The 24464-nt window shown below is 35.8% G+C and overlaps 1 protein-coding gene across 1 annotated transcript in view; it reads right to left on the bottom strand.

Annotated features, from left to right (window-relative positions):
* Positions 1–1164: 1164 nt before the first annotated feature.
* The window catches only part of LOC101563509 (vomeronasal type-2 receptor 116-like), a 50829-nt gene continuing 27529 nt past the window's right edge, over positions 1165–24464 (bottom strand). The window contains 6 exon segments of the mRNA XM_023707441.1: positions 1165–1460; positions 1463–1999; positions 2002–2088; positions 7431–7554; positions 7893–8139; positions 20741–21543. Coding sequence (XP_023563209.1) covers positions 1165–1460; positions 1463–1999; positions 2002–2088; positions 7431–7554; positions 7893–8139; positions 20741–21543 — 2094 coding nt within the window.

The following is a 24464-nucleotide window of genomic DNA, read 5'->3' as shown; positions in this document are numbered from 1 at the left end:
TCTCTCTCTCTCTCTCTCTCTCTCTCAAATAAATAAAAAATAAAAAAAATTAAAAAAAAACAAATATACTGCCCATAGCATTAAAGATCAGTAACCCATAAACAATTATAACTTTATTCAGAAATATTTACTCAAAAATTTTAGTGGAAATCTTTATTTTATTTATTTTTTGTGGTAATGGTGATTGAATGCAGGACCCTGCACTGGTCAGGCAAGCACGTATTCTACTGAACTATCTCCCCAGTCCAATTAGTAGAATTCTTAAACAGTGAATGAGAATGTAATGGCTCAGAATCTGAAAAGCAGGCATGGGAACACAACAAGTACAGCTGTAGGTCTATTTATTTATTTTAAGACAGATGCTTGCAAAACTCAGGACTTCTCGAGTGTCTGAGATGTCTAGGTTCAAGACAACATTACAACCTCCAGCCTCACTATCCCAGAGTTCTGAGGTCAAGTGTGCACACAAGCATGTTCAGAAAAACAATACATATGCATTAATGTTTATGTAGAGGGCCATATATAGCAAAAAATGTATGTCGTGCAAACCATTTTCTATCACATCAAAATGGTTTTTAAAATTTCTAGGTATGGACTAAATATAAAGGATTCAGAATCACACTGACATACAGGATTATATTTGTTGCCTTTTTAAATGTGAAAAGAGAGAGAGAAAGCTAAAAGGAAGGCAAGATAAAAGTGGGCAGGATGATCACAACCCCAAACAATACAATGAATTATGACAAATAGAAATTTACAAAAAATCAACTTAAACACATGAGAACTGCAGCAGACACAGGGGCTGGGGGTTCAATCCCCAGGCCTACGATGCCTGCCCTCCCCCCAGAGTGCACTGAGACGGCAATTGAGACTGGGCGTGGTGGCACACATCTGTAATCCCAGCACTTGGGAGGCTGTAAATAGGCAGATCAGTAAGAGTCGGATCTAGTAGTGAGATGCTAAACACCCTGTAGAAACTTACCCCCCCCAAAAAAAGACATGAGAACTACAGTTTCTAGTGAACACTTTCCTAATGGAAAAATAAGGCTCATTGTATAATAAGGATATGAAGACTATAGTAGCGTATAGTATCTGGTATCTGACTTCACATATGGTTCAGCTTTGACGGCAGGCCCAAAGCCATATGTTAGAAAACAAACATATCTAATGATAAGCAGACTTCTTTTTCACAGAATGTGTTTTGTACCTGATACCAGTAAGAGAATTTTTCTCTGGTCTTAACAAAATAATGTATCACTTCGGGACAAAGATGCAGCCCATCAGCCCTGCACTGGAGGCCAAGATGGAGAAGACATCCATGGCCACCATGGCCTTACCCTTGCTGCTGTGGTACACAGGCAGGAATTTGACCCACACACTGCAGAACACCAGTATGCTGAATGTCAGGAACTTGGCTTCATTGAATGTGTCAGGCAGGTTCCTGGCCAGAAAAGCCACGTGAAGCTCACCAGGGCCAAGAAGCCCAGGTATCCCAGGACACAGTGGAAGGCGGTGAGGTAGCCTTTGTTGCACACAATGATGATGTGGTCATGTTCTGAGTGTAGGTCTGTGTCAATGTGGGGTGGATTTGTGCCCATCCAGATTTCACAGAGAGTGAGTTGGATCAGGGAGCAAATGTGGATGATGAAGTTTGGTGCCCCTGATAGAAGCAACTGCCTCATCATCCTGCCCTGGGCAGTGAGTTTGAAGACCAGCACCACTGTAAAAGTTTTTGCCAAGACAGTGGAAACAGCCACAGTGAACAAAACTGCAAATGTGGTCTGCTGGAAAATGCAGGTGGCTGTGTTGGGACGGCCGATGAAGAGCAGGGAGCAGAGGAAACAGCAGGTGAGGGAGATGAACAGGGTGTAGCTGAGAGCCCAATTGTTGGCCCTGACAATGGGAATGTCTCGGTGCTTCACAAAGAGCCCAAGAACAGCAGCTGTGAGAAAGGTGAGAGTCAGGGTGCTACCAGCCAAAGCTTTTCCCAAAGGATCTTAGCCAGAAAAGTCACAGCTTTTTGGAGACAGTGCTTTTTCTGAGTGTTGGCATACTGATGGTCTGGACACGTTATACATTGTCCCATATCTAGCAAAAATTAATCACCTGCAGAGGTTTGCAATTTTTTGTTATTGACAGACCCCTTTCTAGCACTTCATTGGACCTGAACTAATTTGATACCTTTCAAATTTTTAATCTTTTGCCTTGTCTTTTTTCTTTTTCAGTGATTTGGATTGAACTCAAGCTTTTCACTCTGATATAGACCCATCACTTTTAAATTTTATTTATTGTATCAGGATCTTGTATTCACCTTATGTTACTTTATTGCCACGGTTCCTTTCACACAAAAAATGCAACTGTCTCTGCCTCCCAGTCCCTGGATCCCAGGACATGCGTCCACATCTCATTTTCCGTTTCTTTCCAGGCACAAAATAACAGAATGCCATGTGGAGAGTAACTCCGAAATAATACTGAGTGAATAACTCCTGAATAAGAACAGTACTTAGAAGTGCTACTACTTATTCTCCTTTTATGTCTCCCATATCCATGAAATTTTTCTCTTTTTACAAAGTAATAAATATCTATCTATCTAAATCAAATCTTTGTAAATTATTCACCAGGTTATCATACAGTAATAAATCCGATATTAGGAAACCTGTATAATTTCCTAAATTTCAGGAAAAGCATATATTTGAAAAAGGATTTAGTGTCATGTAATTCCTTCATTGAGCATCACTATCTGTCAACATGCTCTCTGCAAAGTTCACATTTAGTTTTTATTGTCTGCTGACTTTCCACAGAGAGTGAGCTGGATCAGGGTGCAGATGGGGATGATGGCGTTTGGTGCCCCTGACACCAGCAACTGCCTTATCCTCCTGCCTGGAGCAGTGAACTTGAAGCCAGCACCACAGTAATGGTTTTGGCCAAGGCAGTGGAAACAGCTACAGTGAACAAAAGTCCAAATGCCATCTGCTGGAAGATGCAGGTGGCTGTGCTGGGAGAGTCAATGAAGAACTTGACCACAAACGTAGTTTAATGTTGGTATCTTTCAGAATCTTTATAGAATGTTGGAATTTATATTTAGTGATTTTAAAAATTTGAAAAAAAAATCAGATTTCAAAATTTCTTTTATGTATCTATTATACAGACCATTTCTTCTAAGAGTGTTTCTCAACATATTTATTTATTTATTTTGTATAGGATCTTGCTACACAGCTGAGACTGATCATGATCCTCCTGTCTCAGCCTCCCCAGTGCTGAGATTACTGGCTTGTGCCAACAGGATCATTTCTGGTGGTCAGCAAAGCAGGCCCGGGACTCTGGGGCCAGCACAGCATGAGGTTCCAGGGATTGAACTCAGGTTCTTGCACTTGCAGGCAAGTGCTTAGACCACTGAGCTATCTCCAAAGCCCTTTTGTAAGCGTATTGTGTTCCATTAACGTTAAACCCAAGATAAATGTACTAATTACCATGGTCTTATACTTACAAACTAATATCAAAAGAAATGCATATCCTTCATATTTTCCATTTCAGTACATATTCGTGTGAGTGTGTGTGTATGTGTGTGTGTGTGTGTGTGTGTGTGTGTGTTTCTTAGTTTAATTGCATTGGCCATGACACAGAATGTAATGTCTTGCCGAAGTGTGACACAAGCATAGGGAACACCTTGGTTACTCTTCAGAAAAAGAATTGACATCTACAAAATATAACAAAATGAAAAAAGGAATCTGACTGCCAGAATTGAAAGACCTAATCCTAAACTGAACATCTGACATGAATAGACCCTTATCAGAACAAGTACAAATGTCACATGAATCCATGAAAAAATGTTCAGAATCACTGAGCAAGATAGTCCAGAGGACGAAGCCCCTGATAAGGCAAACACAGTGACTAGAGTTTGAGCCTCAGCACTAAATGCTGTGCCAGCACCACCCCTGGTTGCACTGAGAAGGCCACCAAGACAGGGAATGGTGGCAAACACCCGTAATCCCAGCAATAGGGAAGCTGAAAACGGGAGGATCACTAATAATCCAAGCTGTGTACTGAGACTGTGTACCACATACATAAAAAAGACATACATTTGTAAATATCACATTGTCTCTCTGGTATGAGAAATGGAAAATGTAAATGAGAAGCAAAATTTACAGTAGATATTGTGAAATAGACAGAATTTGTCCAAATGGAAAGGGAAACTGTAGAGGGGGGTGTTGGAAAGAAAAGATGTAATGGAAAGGAAAATTTAAAAAATGAGAATAAAGCCATAAAATAAAAACAAAGATTTGTAAATAAGGATAAAAGAGGGTTGAAGAAGGGGAAGAGATAGGAGCAGATAAACAAATCAGGATATATCACTACAGATAGACATTCTCTATGATAACTGTGATCATTATTCATATCTAAATTATAAACTTAAACTGTAAATTAACTTAATTTAAAAATTGGACCACAAATCATAAAGTGTATTGCTGTATCCCTTATATATCATACTTTTTCTTACTGAGAAACTTTTTTCCAATGCGTCAAGAAACACTTATGTTGTTTATTTATAAATCACAGAGATATGTACTTTTCTTTATGATCTCTAGTATTCTACCTCAATTTTCTTCCTCCGGAAACTGGTACTTTAATTATATTTGATAAATGGAGTTTGCTCGTGGCATACCATCTCTGAAAAATATAACTAGATTTTTAAAAATTATGCAATGAGATTTCTTGGTTAGGCTGACAGGATCTGAGGCAGGAGAGTCTGCAATGGCCTTGCTGCTGGAGACCCAGAGAAGCCCATCACTGCTCTCAGTCTGAGAATACAGAAGCGACTGAACAAGAAGTTTCTAATATGCAGGACCAGCCCAAGGCCAGGCCTAGAATCTCCCAGGGGAAGCATCTGTGCAGATCTGCCTTGGGATATTGAAGAACCTAGAGACCTGGAGACAAATGTCCATAGATGATGGCACCAAAGGCCCCCTACACTTAGTCTGGGCTCTTCAAATTGGACACACTTCCTGCATCTTTCCCTATTTATTGCATTAAAGTTATAACCAATCCACATCTGCAGTTGGCCTTCCCTTCCCAGTTTGCTTGGCTTACAATACAATCATCTCCAGCTGCACCCAGAAATATGCTTTACAAACCTGATAGATTCAATTCGTTCTATTGGCTATATCGTGATTAATAATCATAGTCATGACTATGAATTATTTTTTATTTTAATTTATGTTATTTTATTTTGAAGAGTAAAAAAAGCAAACAGAAATAGTAGATGGAAAGACAAAACAGGATAACATACAACAATATACAAGACATAGATTTGCAAAACAAGTATAGCAAGTTATCAATGGTTCTTATATTACCTATCTTTATCATGAGTTATGTTGATCAGATTAACAGACATAGTTATGTTATGGTTATTTGATCAAGATTGGACACATCATTGAATATTAGCACTTTATTTCAATAAATCTTTTTTCCTTTACACTTTTACTTTTTAAAAAAATTTATTTTAAGGAGAATAGCATAATAATTGAAAGGACATTCAAAATGGTATATGTTTAGTAGACCAGGATAAGTGGTATTCAAGCATGATTTTCGTATTACATATTGCTGTCCTCAGTGTAGTTACTTAGATCACAGATATCAGCATAGAGTTAGTCAAAGTGAAAATTCTAAACATTAACTGCTGTTTTCAAATAATGTCTGTTATGGTTTCCCACCCCCAAAACCTCATGTACTCATAGGTGGACCTTTTGGGAAGTGATTGGATAACAGGGCATAAGACTTATCAGCGGATAACTCCATAGATGAGTTTATAGCTGGATGTGATGGTGAAAGAAGATGTCTGGTCAGAGGTAGAGGCTCACGGGGTGTGACCTGGATGTATCTACCTTTCTCTTCTTCTGAGCTGTCTGATTCCTGCTGCCTTGGCTCGAGCAGCTCTCTGCTACTCTGCCTCCCTGCCTCGGAGCCAACCAATTGTAGATTGAATACTGTATAAATTATAAGTCAAAATAGACTGCTCTCTCTTAAGGATGAAGTTATGGGTATTGGGTTATTGTCCCAGCAGTGAGAAACACATCTGTGCAAACAGACTGTATATGCACATACTATCTTGACTATATAGCATGCAAACGTTGCATCTTTATGAAAGTTTAAATGGGAATATATGAAAAATTACTCAATTATTATTGTGTCATAAATCTTTGTTCTAAGCACAATAAGGGATACAAAGCATACAATATCCAGTATTGAAGATGGAGGTCTCTGTCTTTTACAGACCTGCATCATAAAGACCCATTGAGTTTGCGTAAGAAGGTGACATTCGTAGATTGCGTATATTGTTCCTGCATATGTAGCCTGTATGCACAGAATTGTGGCTCTGACTTGGCTGGGAAGCTTCACATGTGTTACAACATAATTAAAATTTCCATTTTGCTAGTAAGTAGACTTTGTATATTACTCTTAATAATATAAAATACATTTGACAGTCAGTTAAAAAAAGTAATATGTAATTAAAAAAAATTCCAGACATACTCTGATATTCTTTGTTACCTGAAAAAAATACCAGTATATCTAGCTACATGAAGATACTAGTGTGGTAATCAGTGCCCACAATTTGACTTTTAATGATTGTAATAAAGATTATTAATAGTCGATTAAAAAATAAATAAAATTGCAGTGCTTATATTTTGAAATTAAAACATGTATCAGGCATAGAAACAAACTGGATAATATTCAGTTAGAAAATGATTCTACCCTGTCATGATATATTGTATTTATGATGTACAGCATTCAATCTCAAGTTCCATAAATTCATAGAGAAGTCTTACCCCTCATCCTCATATGATCTGTACTTTAATAACATGACATTTGCCCTTAGACTATTTGAATGTTTCCCAGGGAATCCGTGAATGAAGACAGGTCTAGCACATCTTTGAGGCAGTCTCAGCATAGCTGTGGGTATTCTGACTCAACCCACCCCCTCCAGATAGGGATATACGCCATTGGTAGAGCATATGCTGGTTCATTCTCCCACAATGAAAAGCAAAAAAAAAAAAAAAATCAAAAATAATAAAATTGGACTAAAAGGAAAATAAATTAAAATTAATTTCAAAGGGAAAGTGTATTTTGCAAAGCAGGCAATAGCACTCAATATAAAAATAATTTGAAATTTAAAAGAAAAGTTTTTATATTTATTTTAAGAATGACCAAAAACGATGCAAAATTTCAAGACAGGATAAGAAATTGAAAATAGTTAGTGTGTCACATATTGTTGTCTTTAAGTAGTTGCTTAGATTAGATGATGTAGGTTTGAAAAATTAACCAACCAATAAAAAAAAATTATCATTGTTCTCTACAAGACATTTTTCACGTTGAAGATGGATGTAGTGAATATAAAAATTGAGTGGAAATTTCATCAAAAGAAATGATCTTACCTGTGTCATTGGAGATCTCATTGTCTGCACAAGGGGTGCAATCAAAACAGCAGGCAGCCTTTCCCTCCTGAGGGCTTTTTCTAAATCTAAGGCTGCAACTCTCACTGCATACTGAACGGGGAGTCTAAGGAAAAATATGAGGGTAATTTGTTAGACTTTCACTTTCTTTTCAGAGCTAAAGGTTGTACTTAATTTTCATACCTACATAAAACTATCTATATGAATGTCAAATTTATTTCACAAGATGAAACATATATCTTCAAATATATAAATAAATAAATGCATGTGCTTCTCAATCTTCAAATGCTGATAAACCAGAATTTTTCAAGTTGAAAATTCAGCTATTCAGTTTCCACTGGGATGAAGTTTAACTGTTTCATGTGCAATATTTGAGACAACATCCTCTGACAATATGTAGCTTTTCGTGGTTAAGGAAATGGGTCATGGTTAGGTCCAACACACCTCTGTGATCCTTGTGGCCCACTCTATTGTATCCTCAGATAAAGTTATTTTACAACCGTGTGGAGCACGTGAAGAAAAATTTCCTAATTTTACCTTCAGTCTAAGGCCTTCTGGAAAATTCCAAAAATTGAGAATGTCATACTCTGAATCCAGTTTCCTTCTGTCATCCAAGCTCACTTTATCTCCAGCAGGATTGTTAAATTGGACTTTCTTTAGAAAGCGATGCAGCTGAAAGAGACACATCATCCTATATGAACAGAGCTCCAGGAGAAAGACAGAAAATATAAGTGGCAGAAAATCCTTAAACTACTGTAATTCCTTTCATAAAAAGCAATTTGAACACTAGTGTCTGTTGAATTACAACACATGAATATTTAGTTTAAGGACTAAAATATCAGCCTGTTCCAAAAATGTCAGTGAGTTTCTGGAAGCAATAATCCATGCAAACCCATGTAAATAAAGTTTGGGGACAGGAACAGAACTCTGTTGACACAGCACCTGCCTGAAAAATGCAAACACTTCAAGTCTGTTTATGGTACCTCCAAAATAAAATACTATTAAAATAAATTCCGTTCTGTTAGGCAGAAACATTAAATAATGAACGAAAGCTTCTAATACCCACAATGTCAACTGCATAGCTCACTATTCACACAGCAACAATATGAGTCATCAATATCAGAAGATTTTGCAAAATTAAAAGGAAAATTCTCATAATATGGGCAGTGTAGCTTTTAATGCCATTTAGTTTCCTGAGTGACTTCACATTTTCTGAATGCGCTTTAAGAATGCCACAGGACCTGTTCAGGTGGCAAAGATGTTAATGTCCTATAATTAGAAGCACTGCGATGGCCTCCTGATTTTGCCCCTTTCCAGTGGCTCCTTGATTGAGGAACATTTCAACTCATGTCAAGAATTATCTATGTGAAATACAAAATCAATAGTTATCATAGTTCATCCATACGTAAATTGTGCTTGTTAGTTTTTTTTTTAATTTTTACTGAAAAACCAATAGCAATGAGGTCGTTGCAAAACAGGTTATTAGGACAGATACAATAGTTTACACATTGCATATGGTTGTCTTCATAGTAATTATTCATAGTACAACATGCAGACATGATATTCTGTCCAAACACTATTAGTACAATTCTTTATTCTCATTGAATTAAGAGAAAGTAGCTATATATATATATATATATATATATATATATATATATATATATATATATGTGTGTGTGTGTGTGTAATTTTTTTCACTACAAAATAGTCCTTCATTTACATCCCCTTTTATTTTAATTTTGTCAATGGTAGGTATTCCATTGCCCTTTAAATGTCTTAATTGCACATTCTCTAAGTCTTTAAGAGAGAGCAAATTGGTCAAGCAATGGCCATGACTCATCCACATGGCTCACACTTACAAAAGATGTACAATCTGCGATACAAGGTTTCAGGGTCGATCTTGAGGGAATTTGACTGACCTTGAGAGACACAAAAATTAAATTTCTTGTTATATATGTCTTGCTTTATCTTGGTCTTAACCATCCAGCAGAAAAGTATAAAAAAGAGGTATAAAAAGTAAAGCCATATTAATATGCTGAGCTGTAAAAGGCTCAATTCAACAACTTCTGACATTGCCAGTCAAACGATAACTTGTGCTTATTGTTAATTGTACTACTGTAGCTGGGCTACCATATCCGTTGTAGTTAGTTATTTTCCCTTGTTTAAAAGTATTGAGAAGCTCTGGGGTAATAACCTCATCACAACCAAAACACTGGGAATGAACCAAACAGAAACTAATATCCCACACTCAATTAATTGGAAAGGTAGGATGTTGGGAAGGATACAAACTAAGAATCTCTTAGCATAAAAGATATCCTTGAAATGAGGATTATTCTGGGAAACGCTTCAATACTAGTGACATAAAATCTACTCACAAATTAACAAAGATCACCACAGAAAATAATTAAAAATATTTTGAAATGTCGAAACAAGGGATCACAATGCAATCTTACACTTCCAGTTTACCCAGAAAAAGACCACGAGATATTAACATAGAAGAAATTGGAAGTCTAACACCTGGAATTTCTGAATGATAGCAACTGAAATTAAAAAACAAACAAACAAACAAACAAACAAACAAAAACCTCCAGTGGCTATAGAAGAAAATACATCAGAAATAATCTCTCACATTAAAAAATAATGATAATGAAAGAATTTGTCAGAACTTCTAAAAATGACATAAATCAAAATAGAGCATATAAAGTATGGGAAGTTAAAAGAACAATATAAGGAAGAATTAGAATGCATAAACAGGTTCAGGAAATTAAAAATTCCATCGAATACTGGCAAAATTGCTTCAACAATACTTTCACAACTTGAAGACAAAGAAAAACTTTCAGACCTTGAAGACAACACTACAGTTGGTGGTCATGTAAGGAATGATCTCTTAAAAATAACAAGTAACCAAGAAATAAGGATTCAATAACTGCAAGATCACACAAAGGAAAATCAACATAAAAAGATAGGTTTCAATGGAAAAAACAGGAGTCAATACAAGTGACATAAAAAGGTTATTTGCAGAAGTCATAGCAGTAAGTTTCACAAACATGGGAAAAAGAATATGACACACAAATAAGGGAAGCATATAGAAATCCAATTTGCCATACATAAAATAAATACCTTCCAGATATAGAACAAACAAGATTCCAAAAATTCAGCACAAGAACAGCATATTAAAAGCTATTAGAACTCATTGTGTTGTCCAGAAACCTTGGAAAAGCCTAAGACAGCTACAGGGATATAGGAGAACCTGCCCTGCACCCATATCACCAAGGGAGGTTTGGTGAAACCTATCCTGCCTTCTATTATTGCAGGAGAATTGCAAAGCTCAGCTCACCCCCTCAATCACTGCAGGAGCCTTGTGGAGCTGCAGCTCTACCCCAGCTACCATCATGAAACCCTCATTGAACCAAGGAAAGCAAGAACCTTTGTGATTCATGCTGCGACACTTCACCATTACTGCTGAGCTAGGGTGAACACTGGAATAGCTCCAGATATGTCAACGCAAAGGAAGAAAGGACAATCTCAGACCTCCAGCCCACCCAGAAAAAGTTCAGGAGGAAAGGACATAGAAGAACTTAGATGTCACAAACATTGAGAAAAGATAGCAACTAAAGCAAAGCAAAGAAACAGTCCCATCAGACTATAGAAATAATCTCTCAGATATAAAAAGGGCAACAATCATAAATGAATTTCTCAGTGGATCTAAAGAAGACATAGATAATAAAAACAGAAGAGAACAGAAAAATAATGGAAGCATTCAATGAACAGTACAATAAAAATGGGCAATAAAAATTAGAATGCATGAAACAAATTCAAACAGATATTCAGGAAATTAAGAATTCCACTAAAAGATGGCGAAAGACCTTAAAATAAGCATTATAGCTAGTGATCACAAAAGAAAACATCTCTTAAAAATAACAAGGAAAGAGCAATTAACAGTTCAACATTGCAGGACAATGGAAATAAAAACAATGTAAGGCACAGGTATCAATGAAACAGCAGATGTCAATACAAATGACATTAAAAAAATCTATTTACAGGAGTAATAGAATAAAATATTCCAAGCATAGGAAAAGAATCTGACATACAGGTGAGTGAGGTATTTAGAAGTCCAATTAGCTATAACAAAAAATAAATCTACACCCACACAAATACTAATCAAGATCCCAGAAATTCAGCGAAAGAACACAATATTAAAATCTGTTGCACAAAAAATCTAGATCAATGATAATGGAAAGTGCTTCAGACACATGTCAAATTACTCAACAAAAATCTTCAAGTAAACAAGAGTTTACAACTGGCAGAATTCAGCCAAGAGCAGCTTGCTGAATGATCCAGCAGGCTATACTTGGTTCAGAGAAGCTTGATGAGTGGTCCAGGTGGAACTCTACACTGAGTTGCTCCATGTGTGACCCAATGGGAGAAATTCAATGAATTTTCATGGAAGGAGGGACAGAGGCCTGTGGCTGGGCCTCGTGAGCTGAGGCACATTGCTAGATTGCACGATTGGTTCCATACTGAGGCCTAGACCTACAGAAAGATCCTTGTGGCACAGAGGTGGCAGGAGGTAACTTAGAAGCCTCCAGAGCAGAGCACAATGCCAAGCCGAAACCAATACCACACTCTCAATAGAGAAAGTAAAAGCTTGGGACACAACAATACAAGAATGGTTGAAATAGGAGAGGTACCTCAAGGACAGGTTCATTACAGAGAGGTCTTGATTCCAAGTACCTGCCATCAAACTTTAACAAAAAATTATCACAGAAATCAAATAAGGAGTTCTCTTTGAAACATAAAGAACACAGCACAATGCATTACCAGGCTCTGAATCCATGAAGAACAAATTCAGAAGATACTGGCAAAAAGAAGTTGGAAGTCATGCACCTGAAATCTCTTGAAACAATAGCAACTGAAGTAAAGAAACTACTGCAGAGGGTTATAGAAGAAATCAGATCAGAAATAATCTTCCAAGTGTAAAAAATTGATAACTATAATGAAAGAATTACTAAGCCTTTATAAAAAGACAATGAGAAATAAAATAGAGAATAGAAAAATAATGGAAATCATGAATGAGCAATATAAGAAAGAAACAGTATGTATGAAGCATATTCAAAGAGATATATAAGAAATGAAAACTCCATTAAAAGTGGGAAAAACCATTTGAATGAATGTGAAGATAGACTTTCAGACCTTGAAGAAATCATTATGACTAGTGAAAAATTAAGGAAAGACATCTTAAAATAACAAGTTTCAGGGCTGGGGAGATAGCTCAGCAGACTAAACAACTGCTCAGGCAAGCACAAGGATCAGGTTTTGATCTCTGGCACCACATGCTGCCCCAGCCTCACCCTTGAGGGCACGGAGCCTGCCATGAAGACCAGGTCTGGTGGCACATGCCTATAATCCCAGCGCTGCAGTGTCTGAAAACAGAATAATCACTGTGAGTCCAAACTGCATAGTGAGACACTGTATCCAACAAATGAGAGAAACAAAGATCCAGAAAATAAAAATTCAACAGCTGTAAGATGATGCAAAGATGAACAACAAAAGACTAATAGGCACCAATGTGAAAGAAGGAAGCAACACAGAAGTAAAGGAGAAAACTTCCCCCAAAGGGGGAAACAATCTGATATGCGGATAAGTGAGGTATATAGAATTCAAAATAATATAAACCCAATTAAATCTACACACAGATATATAATAATCAAGATCCCAGAAATTCAGCGCAAGAAAAACATAGTAAAAGCTGCTAGAGAAAAAAAAATTCAGATCACATTTAAGGGAAATCCTTAAGAATAACGACAGATTTCTCCTCACAAACTATCATGTGAAGAAGGGCACGGAGCAAAATATTTCAAGTCCTACAAGAAAACAAATCTCAACCCAGACTGACATAACATGAAAAACTCTCTTTCAAGTTTATTTTTTAAAATTAATTTTATTGAGAAAGAAATAGCAATAAGACAGTTTCAATATAGGTTAGTAAGACAGTTAAAATAATAAATACATTGTATATTATTGTCTTCATAGTATTTTTCATAGAACAAGATTCACACATGATGTCTTGTTTAAACACTATCACTACAAATCTTTCTTCTCATTGAACCTAGAGAAAATAGCTGTATGTCTAACCTAACTAATTTGTATGTACAGATATATAATTTTTTCACTACCAAATGGTCCTTCATTTCTATCCCCCTTTTTTGTTTAGTTTTGTCAGACATGAGTATTACATTGTCTTTAAAATATCATAGGTGCTTGAGTTCATTAAAATAATACAATATATTGCAGTAGACCATAGTAAAAGGATGAAGTCAACACCTTCTGACATTGCCAGTCATGTGGATAATCCAGTCTTTCACATTTAATGGAAAAGTGAGATACTTCCATCACAAAGAACAATTAGAAATTTTCATGATGACCAAACCGACCCTACACAGAATACTAAAAGACCTACTAGAAATGGATCAAAATGACCACAATTCCAGAAACAGCAGCAGAAGGAACCCAACAAACATGGCAAGCAATTACACACAGAAGAAAAGTAGGGAACTATCAGCAGAAAAATATAATTCAATACACATCAATTATAATCATGAATATAAAATAGACTCAATTCACAAATTAAAAGAAATAGATTGCCAGGGTGGATTAAGAAACAAAATAAAACCATATGCTGTATATAATAAACACATGTAACCCAAAAAGAAAAAAAATATCACAGGCTGAAAGTCAAAGAATGAAAAACAATGCCACAAGCTCCATAAGCTGAAGAAAATAAACAAACAAACAGGTGTAGGCATCCTGTTCAAAGACATTCTGCACTTCAAACCAAGAATGATCAAATGGGTTAAGAAGATTATTACATAGTGGTTAGGGGAAAAATTCAAGAGTAAGTGATAACAGTCTTAAATACTTATACAGCAAATATGGGAGCACCCAGAACCATGAGACAAAGTTTAATGAACAAGAAAAAGTTTATAACCAATAACAAAATTTTAACAGGGGACCTTAACATGATGTAATCTAAAAAAAATAGATCAACTAGACAAAAAATTAGCAAACAAATTGCATAACTGAACTATGTCTTTGAACAAATGGACTTATTGGACATGTATAGTGTTGTACTCAACACCATCTGAATACACATTCTTTTCAGCTCCAAATGGGACTTTTTCTAATGTAGACCACCTTATGACCACATGGGTGTCATAAGAAATCAATTAATACCCAGTGTTGATGAGGCTGTGGGGCTAAAGGAACCCTTCTCCACTGTTGGTGAGAATGCTGACTTTTGCAACCACTATGGAAATAAGTGTGGAAACTCCTCAAAATCTAGTACTGGAAATCCCATTCCACCCAGCCATTCTCCTTTTGGGTATTTTCCCAAAAGAACTGATATCCTTGAATCATATCGATATATGTGCACCTGTGTTTATAACAGCACAGTTTGTGATAGGAAAATCTTGGAAATAGACAAAATGCCTATTACTTGATTAATGGATGAAAAAAGATGTGATATACTCATACAATGTGGTATTACTCAGATATACAGTAAGACAAACTTGATGTCGTCATACACAAGTGGATGCAGCTGGATGCTATATTCATAAGTGAAATAACTTTCATAAGTGAAATATTCTTTCCCTTGTGTAAGAACTTGAAAGAATAAATAAAACCTGAATGGTTTAATAGATATAGTACAATCTAAAGAAACTAAACATAAAATTGATAGAATGAAGATGAAGGAAAGGAGAAAAGATAGGAAAAAATGAAAGGGAAAATCATGTAAGTATAAATACAGGGTAGTTGAGACAATTGTACTAATTACTTCCATTCATTTTTTGAAAATAGCAGTTAATCTTTAGAATTTTCACTTTTCCTACTTCTATATGCTGATATTTGTGATCTGAACAATTACTTTAAGGACAGTAATGTGTAATGAAAAACATGGTTGAATACCTTTTCTTCTTCTTCTTCTTCTTCTTCTTCTTCTTCTTCTTCTTCTTCTTCTTCTTCTTCTTCTTCTTCTTCTTCTTCTTCTTCTTCTGGTGAACTGGGGATTGAACTCAGGCCCTTGCGCTTGCCAGGGAAGCCCTTATTCTACTGAGCCATCTACCTGGTTGAATACTTCTAATCCTGGTCTTTGCAATGTGCAGTTTCTAATACCTTTTTGATTTTTATTATACACTATTTAAAATAAATTTTAAAAGAAGAAAAAAAACAAGACAAGAAAAATAAGGTTTATTGAAAGCAAGTATTAATATTCAAATAATTTGTCCAATCTTGCAAGACTATATTTGCAAATTTGAGCAACAGATTTAATAATAAAAATAGGTAATAGAACAACTGTTGCTAACTTTTATATTCTTGTTTTGAAAAGTTATATAATTGTATATTACTCTGTTTCTATCTTTATACCTGTTGTCTGTTATTGCTTTTGATTTTACTCTTCAAAATAAAATAAAATGAAAGAAATTTTGATATAAAACAAATGAGGAGTTTGAAATGATGTATGTCAGATACTTTAAAAAAAAAACCTTGTAACCCAGATTGATGTACCCTGAAAAACTGTATCATAATTATTGGAGAAATAAGGTACTTCCATAACAAACAACAACTGAATAAATTCATCACCACCAAGCCAAACCTTTTATGAAGAGAAAAAATTGAGCACAATTTCAAGAACAACAGACAGTTACCACCAAGCACAGCAAGTGATTGAACATTGGGAAAAAATATGGAATCTATGACAGACAAATAACATAAAAATGATAAGCCAATGCATATCAGTGAAAAAACATCAATATAAATTGTCTCAATTCAACAATAAAAAGAAACACACTACAAGATCAAATCAAGTATGCTGTATATACAAAACACATATATCTCAAAAGGAAATTCATACACTGACAATCAAAGAATGGAAAACAATATTCTATGACATAGGAACTCAGAACAAGCAGGGGGAGTTATTCTGATTGCTTAAAATGTCAATTTCAAATCAAGAATGATCAAAAGAGATCAATAAGTTCACTGTATATTTATAGGGGAAAACTGCAAGAGGAAGAGATAGCAATCATAAATATATATGCACCTTACACAGAAGCACCCAACTATATAAGACACATTTTAACAGATATGAGAAGTCAAATGAAGAGTAGCACCATTGCAATGGGAAACTTTAGTGGGTCATTCTCAGAAAGAGATAAATGAACTAGTCAAAATGTGAGCAAAGAAATAACATAAGTAAATCAAACTTGTGAAGAGATGGATTTAATAGAGCTTCTCATATTGTTCAACCCAAAAGCACAAGAATACATTATCTTCGCAATGGCACATGGATACAACATGTAATAGCACATAGAGCATGCGTTAGTGAATGTCAAGGAATTTAAATTATCTCATTCATATTATCTGACCATAGTGCAATGAAACTGGAAATTATTGAAAAAAGAAATTGCGAAAATTCCATAAATACGTGGAAAATAAACAACACCCTACTGAAAATCAATGGTCACACATTAAAGAAGACATTAAACAATATCTTCAATCAAAGGAAAATACTGATACAACTTACAAGAACCTACGAGCACAATGAAAGCTCTCTCTCTCTCTCTCTCTCTCTCTCTCTCTCACTCTCTCTCTCTGAAATCAAACTCAGGACTTTCTACTTGGCAGGTCGAAATTTATGCTATTGAGCTGTATCTCTAGCTCCATAAAAGTAGTGTTAAGATGGAAATGTACAGCACTAAATTCTCACGTCAGGAAACGAGAACAAGCTCAAATAAAATCTTTATTGTACATCTCAGGTTTCTAAAAAACAAGAGCAAGACAAGGGGCCGATGGTAAAGCTCAGTGGACTAAGAGCTTGCTTAGGTAACGCAGGGGTCAGCGTTCAATTCCTGGCATCGCATGCCATCCTGACCCAGCTCTTGGGTGTGCGGAGCCTGTGATGGAGTCCAGGGGTGGTGGCACGAGCCTGTAATCCCAGCACTAGGGATGCAAAAATCAGGTACGCTACGAGTCTGAGCTGTGTAGTGAGACCATGCATACAAAAAAGAAAAAAGAAGAGCAAGACAAGCACAAATCTGAAAGAAGGAGGGAATTTATAAATATCAGAGTAGAAAATAGCAGAGTACAGGTAAAGAAAGCAATACAAAAAATGAAAGAACTGAAGAGTTGGCTCTTTGAAAGAATGAATAAAATTGATAAACCTCTAGCCAGCCTGAACAAAAAGAGGAAAGAAAAAAAATTAAATTCATGCAATAAGGAATGAGCAGGGTGAAATACTACAGACTATATGGAAACTGAAAAAATCACCAATGCCTACTTCAAAAACGTTCATGCTCACAGGATAGAAAACAACAACAACAACAAAAAAAAAATTGAATGCATTGCTAGAAATATATGATTTGATAAAGCTGAATCAAGATGGTATAAAATTTTTGAATATCATATATCAGTCAATGAAATTCAAAATGTAATAAAATGCATACCAAAAAAGAAAACTCTAGGTCCTAATGCATTCACAGCTGAATTCTGTAAGAAAGGCAGAGATGATTTAATGCCAACTCATCTCAAACTCTAAAGTGACATTAAAAGGAAAGGATCTTTTTCCCAAAACCTAGGAAACAAGTATTATTCAGCTAACAAAACCAGAGAAAGATCAAGCAAAAAGACAACCATAAACCTATTTCCCTATTAACAGAAAAAAAATAATTCTCAATAAAACAATAGGAAACAGAATGCAGCAAATCATTAAGTTTATCCATCAGGACCAAGAGGGATTCATCCCAGAGAAGCGGAAATAGTTCAGCTCATGTAAATCAAGAAATGTATCATGCTACATCAATAGAGCCAAAGACAAAAGTCACATGAATATTATGATCATCTCAATAGATGCATAGAAAGCTTTTGATGAAGATCAACAATCGCACATGATCAAAAACCTGTAGAAAATTGTATTAGATACTCTATATATCATGATGATAATAGCCATCTACGAGAAACCAAAAGCCAGCATCATACTAAATGGGCAAAGACTTATAGCCTTCACTTCAAAAATCAGTAACACGACAATGATGTCCACTGTCACCACTCATATTCAATATAGTTCTGAAAACATTAGATAGAGAAATTAGACAAAAGAGAGAAATAAATGGAATAATGACTAAAAAGGAATAGGTGAAATTATAATTATTCACAAACCTACCATGACTTTACATAGAAGACACAAAAGCCTCCACCAAGAGACTTGTAGATTTAATAAACAAATTGAGTAGTGTAGCAGGATGTAAGTCAAAACTCAAAAATTAATAGAATTGCTCTACAAATCAGCAAACACACCAAGAGAAACTGGATGAATCCCATCTTTCACGATAACATCAAAAAAGATACTTGTTTATCAATCAGCCACAGAGGTAAATGATGTGTACATTGAAACTTAAAACACTCTAAAAAATAAATCAGAGAGGATTTCAAAAATGAAAACATCCTTATTCATGGTAGGAAGTACCAACCTTTTGAAAATGACCATACTCTCAAAATTGTTATACTCATTCAATATAGTCCTAATTAAAATACCACCAGTGTACTTTACTGATCTAGAGCAAACACTACAAAAATTCACCTGGAATCAGAAGAGACCTAGAATAGAAAAACCCATCCTTGGAAACAACAGAAAGGCAGGGGCCATCACAATCCCTGACTTGAAGTTATACTACAAGGATACTGTGATAAAATAAGCAACCTACTGGTAAAAATAGACCTAAGGATCAATAGAAAATATTAAAACTGAAGTTCCAACTAGAAACGCACAAAGCTATCTTAATTTTGATAAAAGAGCAAAATATATTTCCTGGAAAAAAGCCCCTTTAATAAATGGTGCTGAAAAAAGCTGATTTTCCACATGCCAAAAACTAAAACCGGACCCATGACTATCACCATGCACTAAAATAAAGTAAAGCTTGTCAAAGGTTTAAGTATTAAAAGAGAAACACTAAACACTGAAAGAAATTAGGTTGGTGGGAGTGTAAACTGGTGCAACCACTGTGGAAATCAGTATAAACATTCCTCAAAGGTCTAGGATTAGGAGTCCTGTTCTATCAAGCTGTTGTACCTCTGGGAATTTTTCCCAAAAATTTGAAAACACCATAACACAGCTATATATGTGCATCTGTGTGTATAGCAGACAATTTGTCATAGCTGAATGTTAGAAACAACCAAAATGCCCATCAATTAAGGAATGGAAGAAAAGGATGTGGCATTTTTATACAACAGATTTTTCCTCAGATATAAAGAAGTATAAACTTGAGACTTTTATTGGTACATAGATGTAATTAGAAACCATATAAATAAATGAAATGCATCACATAAACCTTTCTAAAGCTGGTATTGTCTCCCTAATGTAAGAAACTGAAAGAGTAAATATTGTCAGCATTTAAGAATGCATGTAGTGAAAGGGAAAGAATCTTATCAGGAAGAAATACCCTCTGGGAGAGGGGAGAAAGAAGGAAGGGAAGATAATAGTACTATTAATTTAGATTGGTTTTCTGAAATTAACAATTAATGCTTAATTGTTTGATCAATTTTGCATGCCTATATCTGAAAATCTGAACAACTACTTTGAAGATAGCAACAAGCAATGTAACACCCATTATCAATTTCCTATTATCTTATTTTGCAATTCTGTACCTTTTTTTAATCTTTTTATTACTTTTGCTGCGCTGGCCCTGCCCCTGTGGCTCACTGAGATGGCGATTGAGACTGGGTGTGGTGGTGCACATTTTAATCCCAGGGCTTTGAAGGCTGAAAACAGGAGGATCACTATGAGTCTGTTCTGCATAGTGAGACCCTGTAGACTGTGTACTAAATATGTAAAAATAAAATAAGAGTTATCTTCTTGATAATTATGATTCAAACATTTTAAAATTTTTTTTTTATTTATTTGGTACAGGGTCTCCTTATGCAGCTCTGAGACCTAGTGATCCTCCTTTTCCAAATTTCTCTCACCACCACCCAATGTTGGGGTTTCAGGTATGTCCCACCACTTCCAGTTTTCTTAGCCAGCAGGGCTGTCAGCAAGACATTTGGTAGCAAGGATCGACCCCAGGTCCTTGTGCTTGCCAGGCAGGCACTTAAACTGCAGAGCTATTTCCCCAGCCGATGACACAAATCTTGTATTTTGTGGAAATGATTTTAATGTTCTTGGTTGAAGCCCACAGATCAACCTGAGAGAGGTACCTTGCTTACACTGCATGCCATCCACGAGAAGACATGTTACTTGCCAGTGGGAAAACATTGTAATTTGTCCATTTCTCATTGGCAGCCTTTGTACTTCTTCAGAAAACATTGCCTGAAGAGCATGGGCCACAGCGTACTCTGCATTATATATATTGTAGCTCCCATCACTAATTTCTACCTCAACACGATTCAGAGGCAACCAAACCAGAGAGGCATTAGGTGTGCAGTTCTGCAAGGCACAGTCAGACTCAAAGAATGAGCAATCAAAATTCTTGGACCAGTACATAAAGAGGTAAGTGTATTCTGGGTATTTGAAAGGGGTAGCTGCCTGGATAAAATTTTTGAAACCTGAAATTTCCTCGTGGTGGTGTGAAAAAACAAGAATCCCATGGAATGGGTCCAGTATGAAGTCTTTCCCAGCCAGGTCTGCATGCCAGTGTGAGTTGGTTACCAAGACTTTCCAGGTCACTAAGTGTTGTATTATATTGTAGTTTACATCATATCGACTATCAGTATCACAGTAAATGACCAGCACATTGGCAGACGATGTATCTGTGGTCAGAATATCATGTTTCTGTGTGACTGGGAGATAAGACACAGCCACAGTTGACACCATTTTCACAAAGGCCAGACAGACTCTGTTCATGTCCATCTCAGCTCTTATATCTGAAAGAAACTGAACACCCTTATGGCTCTCTGTGATGAGCAGGCCCACCCAGGTCCAGTGGAAATTAAGCAACAAGTACACCATGGTAAGGACCAGATATGTGTCCTTTGGGGCCACTTGATGGAGAGAAGGATACTGGCTAGTGTCCATCTGTTCAGGATCAAATGAGCCAAAGGTAACCTTAAAGGAAAAAATAGAATAGCACAGTACACTGAAGTGTTAATGGAAACCATAGTAGACTTGAAGCATACTTTGCAAAAATTGTCAGTCATATAAGGAGACAAATGTTCTGATCTTTCTTTCCAATCATCTCACTCCTTAAACTCTTTTTATAAAATGTAAAGTAACATAGTCAGACACCCAAGACATGACTTTGTTTTTATTCTCTAATGAAGAAAAATAAATTGTGTTAAATGTATAAGAATCTATGTACAGAATCTAGTGCATTATACACTTTAATTTATGCTAATCCCAGTCTCATTTTTAACCTTTTATACTCCTGGTATGTGAGGCTTATGGATGTGCTTCCACCATTTCCTTTCCCACAAACCCTCACCTGTGGAAATCTGCAGAGTTCCAGCAGTGGTCCAATCTGAGCTGAGGCATCCCATGGCAGTTCTGTCATTACTGCTACACACTTGCTTTTTCTTCTACATGTGTAATTAGGGATCTTGTATTGTCCTGATAACAAAATGAAGGGATTTTCTAGCATCCCCCAATGGCTGTAAATCAAATTATGGAACTCATAACCCAAAGTAATGTTGGGTAAAAGATGAGGATTCCTGTTGATCTCTTCTATGGCAAAAATGAAGGCCAGGTAGTTCTGGTAGTTGCTGAGCATACGCCTGCATAGAGAGCACAGAGGTTTGTAAGGGAAAGGCTCAAACAATGATTATCTCCCAATCTAGTTCAAAACTATTTATGATACAAATGCTTGTGTTCCTCCTCCACAGTCATATCATTAGAACCTGAAAATGAATGTTGTCACACTCTATGTTTAATTTTTTCTACATAATTAGCATTAGGTGCATCATGGGCATGAATTTCTCAGAAAGGAATTTAGTGGCATTACAAGATTGAAAGAAGAGTTGTTTCACGGTTATGCTATGTGAGGGCTATTGACAATACTGTCACTTATAAACTAGGGAACGGATTCTCTCTTGATTTTCCTCAGCCTATGCAACTATTAGAATTGGATGATTATTTATTTACACATGTGTTGTTCATCCATGTTTCTGCAGCGGGCTTGTAAAAGCAAAATATAACAATTTGTGACTTTCCTATCAAAGTAGACCACAAATTCTTAAAAATTAAAGTAAACATAATGTGTGATAATTAAATTTATTTTCTTGTTTGTACTAAGTATACTTTACTGTCAGTTTTCAGATAACTTCTAGGTTGCCTTCTAAGATTATAAATTGATTTTTGCTTTTTTATTTGACTCTATCCTTGTACTTGTGTGAGTTACGTTGTCTAACGTGGTTGGAGAGCCTGCCCACCAGAAAGCACAGGTGACGACCCTATGATGACTCCTCAGCTCACATTTATGAAATGAGAGAAGCCAGTGTGGAGCTCATCAATCCTACTGTTTCACTAACAGCCTTGGAAGGTTCCCTTTCACAGTGAAGTAGAAAAGTTTAAAGAGATGTTGCATCACATGTAGATGAAAATTGATAAATAAAACAATTGTGTCAAAACACTTCATATGCCCTTCAAAATGTGATCCATACAAATTAGATGTGAGGAAGAACTAAAAATATAAAGTCATCACTATCAACCAATTTAACTTAATTTTGGGTTATCTGCATTTGAAGAGAAAGGAAAGAGCAAGCATGTTCATAATTTCATTTACCTCTTGGATATCGCCAGAGAAAGACTTCAGATTGTGGTTTTGTATGAGGTGCTCCATTAAGATTTTTTAGGGGGTCAGTGAGATAACTCAGAAGACTAAAGTAATTGCTTAGGCAAGCTTAGGCAATCACAGGGACCGCGGTTCAAAGCCCAGAAACACATGCTATGCCAGCCCTGGCCCGCTGAGTGGGCCATTGTGACCTGGCATGGTGGCACATACCTGTTATCCCAGCTCTAGGAAGTCTCAATATTGAAGGATCACTATGAGTCAGACCTGTTTAGTGAGACTCTCTACCATTTTTTTCTTTTTTAAAAGAATACATCTTTGTAAAAAAAGCATTACAGTAGCCAGAGGCTATCAGACATAAAATGTATAACAATAGCATGATAATAAAGGGTCACTTGTTAAACAGGAATTTTGTTGTGGTGAAATGACCTAAACTACACTGTGATAGCAATAACAATAACACTGTATACTTAAATATCTATTTAGAAATTGTGTATAATACTCACTTGGATTAAGTTTACATGTATGGATCACAAACACAATTAATAAATTTAAAATTGTATACCTAGAAAATAGAGCCAAGCAATTAATATAAATTATAAAATATATGCAGAACCAAAGACAATTTTGCATATAAGCAGTCAAAGAAACATCCACAGAGATAGGTTTTGGTCAGCGATAGACTTTCTGATCCAGTAGCACATCAGATGGTAGAAAATTTAAAATACTCATTGGTGAATAGAACGCAAACACACACACACACACACACACACACACATCTCTCATGAAATTTCAAAACATACTAAAAGATTTTGACAGTGTAAAAAACAATAATTGCTGTGATAATTACTGTTATGTTGCATAGATATGTAGGACCGCTGACCAGCAAATAGTTGTTAAGATCTCCAGAGATCTGGTCAGAGAGGCAAGAGAAAGAACTGGTATGCTCTGAGGTGCTTGAAAGCATTGCATTTCTTGAAAATTAATAAAAAGAAAGAACATGAGCACACAAAATAAGTTTTCACGTCAAAAGTAGGCAGAACAGATAATTTTAAAATACAGAAAGTAATAAAAAGTTAGGAATGAAGAATATAATAAAAGAAAACTAACAAGAAAATTTGTTTCTATTTTAAGATCAATAAAAAAAAGGATTAGGCCAGGGAGAAGGCTCAGTAGAATAAGTGCTTCCCTGGCAAGCATAAGGGCCTGAGTTCAGTCTCAGGTTCTACCAAAAAAAGAGAAA

The sequence above is a fragment of the Octodon degus genome, unplaced genomic scaffold (assembly GCF_000260255.1).
Source record: "Octodon degus isolate 3935 unplaced genomic scaffold, OctDeg1.0 scaffold00290, whole genome shotgun sequence".
In the NCBI taxonomy this organism is placed as follows: Eukaryota; Metazoa; Chordata; class Mammalia; order Rodentia; family Octodontidae; genus Octodon; species Octodon degus.
Note: the sequence above shows the minus strand (reverse complement) of the source record. Positions and strands in the feature narration are given on the sequence as shown.